The sequence below is a fragment of the Heloderma suspectum genome, chromosome 4 (genome assembly GCF_057233095.1).
Source record: "Heloderma suspectum isolate Gila_16-S chromosome 4, 16-S_ref, whole genome shotgun sequence".
Taxonomy (NCBI): domain Eukaryota; kingdom Metazoa; phylum Chordata; class Lepidosauria; order Squamata; family Helodermatidae; genus Heloderma; species Heloderma suspectum.
In genome coordinates, this window is record NC_139461.1 from 231,563,202 (window position 1) to 231,572,624 (window position 9,423).

General features: G+C 41.2%; 1 protein-coding gene across 7 annotated transcripts in view; it reads left to right on the top strand.

The window, feature by feature from the left end:
* The window catches only part of PDZK1IP1 (PDZK1 interacting protein 1), a 32,157-nt gene extending 23,027 nt beyond the window's left edge, over positions 1-9,130 (top strand). For all 7 annotated transcript variants that reach the window (XM_084852569.1, XM_084852571.1, XM_084852572.1 and 4 more), the window contains one exon: positions 1,695-9,130. In XM_084852569.1, coding sequence (XP_084708695.1) covers positions 1,695-1,803 — 109 coding nt within the window. In that variant the 3' untranslated portion in view covers positions 1,804-9,130. The remainder of the gene's footprint in view (positions 1-1,694) is intronic.
* The last annotated feature ends 293 nt before the right edge of the window (positions 9,131-9,423 follow it).

Consider the following 9,423-nt stretch of genomic DNA (forward strand, 5'->3'; position numbering starts at 1 on the left):
GGCTTCCCAGAGGCATCTACTGGAAACAGCATGCTGGACTAAGATGCCTTTGGCCTGATCTAGCCCAGCCATTGTGTTCTCATCAAGCCCCAACTTGCACCTTGCTGTCAAAATCCTTTCATGGTGCAAAGCCATTGATCCTAATTACCACCCTCCCATCCACCCCAGTTCTGAGCACCTACCCACACTCACAATTCTTCTGCACCTAAACTCCATTCCCATGTGTCACTGCTTCTCCTTTTCTCACATGACAGAACCATTTCGTCCAATCTGCAAGTTTTGCAGGGAGGGGTGTCACAGAAATCTGCAACAGATTCAAATGAGTTCTGATTTCTATGAATCCAACCTGTAGATTCCACAGCAGACTGGCTTTTTCTGAGTCATGCAGATTCCATGGATTTGTGAATCAGTTTTTTACTGGTGGGGGGCAGGGGGCAGATTTGTACTAATGCAAATTCATTTCATTTCATTTATTATATTTCTATACTGCTCCATAGCTGAAGCTTTCTGGGCAGTTCACAAAAATTAAAAACCATTAAAATACATTATATAAAACCATTCATGTAATAACATAGAACAAATCACACACACAAAAAGAACATATATAAACAAAAACAATCAGCCAGAGACAATCAAGGGACTCATTATACACTGCCAAATGCCTGACAGAAGAGGGCAGTTTTAACCTGGCACTGAAAAGATGATAATGTTGGCGCCAGGTGGGCCTTATCAGGGAGATTATTCGATAAATGGGGAGCTGCCTCTCCCTTGTTGCTGCCCTCTGAGAAATTAGTGCAAGTAGATTAAAAAAAACAAACATCTGATTGGACGATAGACCCAAAGACGCCTGACAATCCACAAAACGCAGATGGAATGGATTTAACAAAATCCATGCATCCCTATTTTCAGGTGTAGTTAAGGGTTCTGCTAACCACATCAGGACTTCAGAGTTCCTTATAAGGGCCATGAGCTTTATGTTCAATAGCCTTGCATTGCCATGATTGCTTCTAGAAGAGGACAACCTTACCACATCTGTGCATCAGATTCCAATTTCATGAAACAGATCTTTCAGACCTCACGAAGTCAGTTTTTACTTGGCTCTGACCTGAAAACCAGTGCAGCCTTATGATTATGAGTGTTGGGACCAGAAAGACTTCCCTGCTCAGCCACAGAGCTCCCCAGGCGATCTTGAGCTAGTCAGTGAGCTGGTTTGCATGTAATGATAACCTATAGGTTGTTGGGCACGAGCAGATGAGCGCACTGCCTTTGGGACACTAGTTGTTTCTGCTTTCAAATAACAACCTACAATTGGCCTGTTCATAGGTTTTTGGAATGATGTCTGAACCTGGACACACTGAGTTGTTCAGGGGTTAAACAACTGGGTTCGGACTTCACACAACCTACAAACAGGATGATCATAGGTTGATAAATGAAAGCAGAAGCGACAAGCATGCCAGAGAGAGCACACTTGCTTCCTCCTGCTAGATTTCAGCAATTTGTGGATTAAATGATCCTCAGATTGCCCTTACATGCAAACCTGGTCAGTATCTATCAGTGTAACCTTCCACGCAAGGTTAGGATTCAAAGGGAAGTGGGAAAAGAACCATGTACTATATTGTCCTAAGCTCCTCAGAGGTAGGGTGGGATGCAATGTGATAAATCAACAATGCTTACTGTTTTCCCTAATATTTCAGGTGTGAAGAAGGCCCCCATGTCTATGAAAACAATGTCGAGGTTGAGTGTGGGAACACAACTGAGTGTCATGTTGAAAACCACGTTGACGTTCTTACCACTTGCATGTAGCAGCAGCATCCCTGGTATCACTCACTTCTCAATCTTTTTTTAATCCGCCAAAAATATTATAGACTAAATACGTGATGAGACCAGCTTTGCACTTCTGTTTTTGTACATGGATTTAATCAATTTGTTACAAGACATTGACTGATGGCTGACAGAAGCCAAAGTTTCTATTCTCACAGTGTTAAATGTTTCGCATACTGGGTTTCTTTTTTGTTATGAGCCAAGTTCTGAAGCCAACTACACATATCTCTTTGGTAGAATAAATAGGCACATGATATTCTTTCTTACATTTTATTTTTCAGAAAGGGGGCTAACCAACAGAGGCTTGTATTAAATGTTATTCTTACTTAAGTCCCATTTACTTCAATGAAACTACTCTGAGTAGGACTAACATTGGCTACAACCCCATATCTTTACAGAACCTGTCTGTTGGCCTCATTCCATAGTCACTCATCATTCCTTCTTAGTGTCTTTTGCAAAACTGCTGTACATGACCCACAAGTACACTTGCAATTCTTCCATAGCCCACTGCCACCTTCCACTTCAACATCTGGGTATTTCTTGGCTAGAAATTACTCTTCCTTCATGCTAAAAGTTTTCCTTCTGACAGAGCGTAAGGAAGCAGTTGCATAGGAACACTAAATAGGAGTGTTGGAGAAATGCACAACCGATCAAATGAGTTTGGATTTCTATGAATCCAACCTGTGGATTTGGCAGTGGACTGGCTTTTTCCAAGTCTTGCGGATTCCGCAATCTTGCCGACCAGTTTTTTACATGGGGTGGGGGCGGATTTGTGCAAATGTGCACTTGTGCTGATGGACATCAGCACAAGTGTGCATTAGCACAAGTCTGCACTTGCACTAATGTGCATTGGTGCTAATGTGCACTTGTGCAAGTGGAACAAAATTTTTGTACATCCCTAAAAAAAATCCAGTGCCATCAGTGAGCGGACAACAGAGTGAAAGATGCCTGACATCTGTGAAACACAGACGGAACGGACTGAACAAAATCCATATAGCCCTAATAGTAAGTCGGTGTTATCAGCTCATTGCTGCATGCAAAGGTGAAGGCATGGTGATCCTCCATGAGGTGGCTTCCATTTTATTCTTGCTCTGCTATGGAATTGATGCAGGGACACACCTGTTACAAGGGTTCAGAAAAGGCCAATGTGGATCTGATTTCTAACCCTTATACATGAGTTATCAGCTTTTCTTTCCATATTTGCATCAAATGAGCTGAAGGATTCATTATCTACAGTAGGGGTGGTCAGATGGTAGATCACCAGATGTTTTAGACTTCCACTCCCATAAGCCCCTGCCACCATGGCCAGTGGTCAGGAATGCTGGGAGCTGAAGTCCAAAACATCTGGATGGCTACCTTCTGCCCACTCCTGATCTACAAGTATATCTGGTTGGTTGTTACTTATTGAATAAAGAAAATCACTATTCTTAATGAATGCAGGAAAATCCTGATATAATTTGCCAATATAAAAATGGATTACTATGTGCATTTTTAATACTTCATAATCAATAAAGCAATTTATTTTTAATTGTAGTGTGGGTATTTCAATTACATCAAGTTGTGGATGTTGACTGCCCAGATATGGGCAGAGTTCTTCATATTAGAGGAAGTTACAGGATTTATTGCACCCCTCCTTTCCCACTGATTCCCATCCAGCTGCAGACATTTCTTCTTCCCTAAAATTGCTACATTCCTCTCCTCCAACACCCTTGCCTCTACCAGATCCTTGATCTCTGGGTTCACCCAGGGTTCATCCAATGGTGGTGACCCTATACCTTGAGACTCAACAGAGTATGCTTCTGGTGGACATTGCCTTTTCCTCCTCAACTGTTTTCATCCAGTGTGTTGCTGGGAGAGACGGTGGAGACAGAAATGATGAAAATGTTCTAATATGCTCCTACATGTACACTAGAGAAATTTTCACTCATGTTGTTAAAAGTGCCATGAAAGCCTCTCTCATCCTAATTTTATGCATCTATAAATGAAGTTAAGGCAAGCTAAAAACGAGAAGGAAAAACACTTTAGGCAAAAATATATTGTATTTGAATTAATGTTGATTTGGATTAATTCAAACATGCACTTGAATTAAAGATCTGAAAACTAATTAAAAAGCTGGTTTTGATGTAATGAGTAAAAACACACTTTGTTTCTTTCAGTCCTACTTTATTCATGCTTTGACATAGTCAGGAGCCTCACCATCTATATGGTAACTGAAAGCATCTTATAAACTATACTTTGGTCACAAATGCACCACACTTTTGAAAATATGCTCCATGTTATAGGAATACATTTGCAAAATCCTTCCTCAATCCAGTAACTTCTTTTTTATGTGTGTGCAGCACAGCTGTGTTCCAGCATAGTAGACCTCTGCATATTCAGACCACTTTTGATGTGCTGGGGGCCACTGTTCCCCCGCCAACCCTTGCCTCTCCCTTTCTTCTCCTCTTCATGCATGTTGAAAGCTTTGAAAACCAGACAGGGTGGACGTGTAAGAAAATGTAGGTATACAGCTGTTGTTTTTGATAGGAGGGTGAATCAGATCAGATTCCCTCATCTTCTGTGTATGCTTGGTGGCAAATGACCTTTCCCCAAATCATTTGCATTTGGACTAGGTGTTTTTTTTACTAGGCTGCTCATTAATGAGAACTCACCTTATTTCATTGTGAGAGGTTCAGTCTGAATCATGCTTTAGTCAACTTATACACTTGAGGCCAAAGTAGATGCAATACAGTTTCTTTATCGGAACGCCCAACATATTTTTCTAAACCAAAAATCAGCTGCACCTCTGTCCCCCAATTCACACTGGGGCCACAGTACAGAGGGAGTGAGACACCCTTAGCCCCCATACTAATTTCCAAGTCCAAATTCCCCCCCCCCACCCTGAAGTTTCTATTAGCTGCAGAGGGGGAAACCTGCAGACAGAACTTCATTTGTGTGAGTGAGGGTGTCTCTACATTAAGCAAAACCCCCGCAAAACCCCACATCCTTTCCAGAGCATTCTGCTTTCGGTTTCTTTGCAGGATTAGGAAGGGCTTCTTATACGGCAGACAAGTGGTTTGAACTGAGGGAGTGCCTTCTTGCTTCCCTGGCATGTGTGCAAAGCGCGGGGGGGGGGGAGTCTTGTTTTCATAGCTTAACTTCTGCTGTACTGTTTTCTCTCAGCCCCCAGGAAACCTCTGACTTACTTCTGAGTAGACATAAAATGTAAGATTGTGCTGTAAGTCTGCAGGCCTTGGCAGACTTATGTAGGAGTAAGCTGCATTGAACTCAATGGGACTTAATTCTCAGTAGACATAAGATTGCCCTGTAAGGCTGCAACCCTTGGCACACTTACCTGGGACTAAGCCCCACTGAACTTAATAGGGTGCTCTAAAACAACAGAAGACGTTGCTTCTGAGCTTGGTGGGGTGGGGGATCAGATGTGTCTCTATGGCTTCCAAAATGCATTCCAGTTGCTGAGCCATTTTGTGTTTGGCAAAGGAAATCCTTTCCCCTCTTTCAACGTTTCTCCAAGCTTACAAAGCATGGAGAGATTCTATTGAGCACAGCAAAAGGATGTTGACTAGAAAAAGTGCTTACTTCTGAGTAAACACATGTAGGTTCTGGCTGTTAGGCTGCAAACCTCTCTCAAATTTCACTATGCTGGAATAAGGGCATTCTGAAATTGCAGAAGTGATGCATTTTTTTTAAATGTAAAGGCAAGAAACAGAACTGACATACATCTTGTCAATTTCAACTACTGCCTTTCCTTCTCCTTTTGAAGAAACAGCATTTGGAAACAATGAATAAAACAAGCCCCTCTTCAAATGTCTGGAGAAGGGGAGTTCAGAATGTAATGACATTCTGGGTTTTTCTAGCCTGGTTGTGAAACTGACCAGAAACATCAAGGGGCAAGCTTAAAACAGGATTGGGCAAATCTGTTAGTTGCGCGTTCTCCTGCATTCATTCATTCATTCATTCATTCTTTTTTTCTTTTTTTTTAATCTCAAGTTCTTTCTCTCCAGAATATGAGGAACTTTGCAAATGTTGGCAAATTCTTATGAAAAACAAGCTGAAATGAAATTTGCACCCATCTACACCAACCAGATTCAGTAACTACAGCTATTCCCAGCACGGAGACAACCATGATTTATTTATTTATTATTTATTTACAGTATTTGTATACCACTCCATATCTAAAACAGATTTCAGAGTGGTGAACACAAAAGATAAAACAGTAAAAGAATAAAAAGATTAAAACACCATATTAAAATTATGCTTAAAAAAAGAGAGATGTACCTGCCTGTCATAGTGTTGAAAGATGAGGAGTCTGTCAGAAAAAAAGAGGTGGCAACTCTAGGTTCAGATCCAGACCTTTAAGAGCAAAGCCCTTGCCCTGGATGGATGAATTTGTCAATTTCAGTTTCCTGACACATTTTTTTAAAAAACCAAGTTCTTTTTGTTCCAAATATGGAGAACTTCCTGAATGTCAGTAAATTGTTAACAAAAACTAACTGAAACAAAATTCCCACCCATTCTTAGTTTGAAATTGATCAAAAAAATCAAGCAGTGAGTTTACTGGCAGGGCTATTGAAACTGACCAGAAAAAGTCAGAAATTAGAGCCCCATCCTAGCCATGCTTACCCAGAAGCAAGGCTGCATCCACTTAATTTTAAAAAAACAAATACTTATACACACACAAAACCAGAGTGCTAAAATGGTGTTGAGAAACACTCCCTTGAAAATGGTGTGAGAAAGGGTGTTTGGCGACTGCGAGAGTTCTGGAAAGGAGAGGGGGACAATACTGTCCACTCTGCTATGTCTGTTGCAATCCTTGCATGGACAGAACATAGAATCATAGAATAGTAGGGTTGGAAGGGGCCTACAAGGCCATCGAGTCCAACCCCCTGCTCAATGCAGGAATCCAAGTCAGAGTATCCCTGACAGAGGGCTGTCCAGCCTCATCTTCAATGCCTCCAGTGTGGGAGAGCCCACCACCTCCCTAGGTAATTGGTTCCATTGTTGTATTGCTGTAACAGTCAGGACGTTTTTCCTGATGTTCAGCTGGAATCCGGCTTCCTGTAACTTGAGCCCATTCTTCCGTGTCCTGCACTCTGGGATGATCGAGAAGAATCATAGGGTTGGAAGGGGCCTATAAGACCATCGAGTCCAACCCCCTGCTCAGTGCAGGAAGCCTGGTTCCCAGGAGGTCTCCCATCCAAGTACTAACCAGGGCTGAGCCTACAAGTGCTAGACTCACTGAAGTGTGGACCATCTTCCACTTTTAGCTTACTGTAGAACAGCGATGATTGGCAGAGCAAGGAGCCCTTCGTCTGGAAGCACCAAAGTGCATTGTCTCATACTGCCATGAAAAGGCCACTTTGTCATATCCCTGGAGACTCTTTGTAATCCAACCAAATAGAGTGGAAGGAGATCAAAATTATGAGCTTGTCTAGATGAGGATTTTATTGTACACTCATCCTTCCTCACTCAAAGTTGTTAATGGGTGCTTTAGATGATGTTGTCACCATCCAGTTCACTTCCAGTTTTTAAAAGCAATTTTGCAGGGGTTTTGGAGGTGGGAAAATCCAGTATTTTTTGCGAAACTACAAAGCACTAGTTCCTATTCTGCTATACCACACCGCCAACTATAGGTTATGTAGCAAAATGTCGGGAAGGGCAGGAAAGGAAAATAATCCATGTAGAGCTCCGATCTTAATTCTGCAATGAAACTGGAAGTACTAACAGCAGGTTAAACAGTCTCATGTAGAAAAGCTCTACATGAAGGAAAATAAAAAGAACATCCGCCAACCCCCAGTACATCCAGGAACTTTAAAAGAGTGGAAGTGCTGCCCTCTAGAGCTCAGAAGTGTGACTGGAATAATAATAGCACTGATAACATAAACTCAAACAAAAAAAAGTCAGTAAGAGGAAGGGGAGGCAGACTAGGCTGACAAGCTGAGGGAACAGTGGGAGGTCATTGCCTGAAATTCTCATATATTGATGTGAACTAAGGAGCTAGTTCTTTGGTTTCAGGTTATTGCGCTCTCTCGCGCTCTCTCTGTCTCTCTCTCACGCGCACACACACACACACTTCTCCCTTTCCTTTTCTATCTCCCATGTAGAGCTTTCATTCCCAACTGAGACTCGATCACTGTGTTTTTCAGAAAATGGAAGTAAATGTTGTAATATCATTTTAAGAATGTTCAGAGCGGATCACACAAGACTGATATATTTACCTGGGCATTTGTAAGAACTTGGCCCATAAGAATTTGGGAGGCACCTGCAGTCAGTGAATGGCATTAATTAGCAACTGCCTATTGTTTTTCTTTTTCATGCATTTATTGTGGGACTTGCCTGTATGTTATATCACATAGGGTTAGTTAACACATGCAGGGAAATCACTTGATTGATAATTCATAGTCGAAAATGTGAACTGATCCCACTGAAGAGCATTGTTTTTAAAGTGATGAGGGATGATATAAATGTTCTGTGGTATTTGATTCTCGACAGCTCTTTTGCACTTGTAAATTCTCCCTTGGTGTTTGCTTCTGTGCCTGTAGCAGCTGCAGGACCCTCAGAAATTAAATCCTTTGGGGGAAAACATATTTAGGGGTGTGTGTTTTTAAAGGCCTCTCTGATATACACATCCTTCCCCAATGCACTCTTTTAAAAGAAGGAACAAAGAGATATACAACTGTTTTCCAGAAACAAAGTTATCCCCCTTCCATTACTTTGGAAAGACATTTCACAAATGGTGCAAGCACACGGGTGTGAATTTGGCCCTTAGAACGGAATAATGCCATCTGGGAATATCTTCCTTCACTACAAGGGGTTGTGCATAGGACATTCCTCTATTTGAAGGGCTGTCAGAGAACAGTCCTCTGTTTTTGAAGGCATCTTTTATTGGAAGGGTTGTCCAGTCCAAGTCTTATTCAAAGACAAAGAAACTTAGGAAGGGAGAGCAGCGGACCTGAAGTTGCCCATCTACAGTTAGTACCTGGACAACAGACTGAGAAGTCACACAGGTCACCAGGTCACAGTCTTCCACAAAATGATAAGATGTATTGTATTTCTATTTTAGATTATAGTAATTCTTTCTAAATTTGTGTCTGTACATAATATCAATACCTGCAAATTTTATGTATTTCTATTTTAGATTATAGTAATTCTTTCTAAATTTGTGTCTGTACATAATATCAATATCTGCAAATTTTATGTATTTCTATTTTAGATTATAGTAATTCTTTCTAAATTTGTGTCTGTACATAATATCAATATCTGCAAATTTTATGTATTTCTATTTTAGATTATAGTAATTCTTTCTAAATTTGTGTCTGTACATAATATCAATATCTGCAAATTTTATGCAGATCTGTACTATCTTTTGTCATCACCGTCATCATCATCATCTTCTGCTGCTGCTGCTGCTTTTTGGTGAACAGTTTCCTCTTCTTTGCTCATGTGTATGTGTGTGTGTGTTGGGGGGTGGGGATTCATGTGTATGTGTATGTGTGTGTGTGTTGGGGGGTGGGGATTCCAGCTCTGGCAAAAAGCTGCGCTTACTGCTGATCTAGATAGATTCCTTTTCCTCATGTGTAATGACCGAGGGATTTGTTTTTG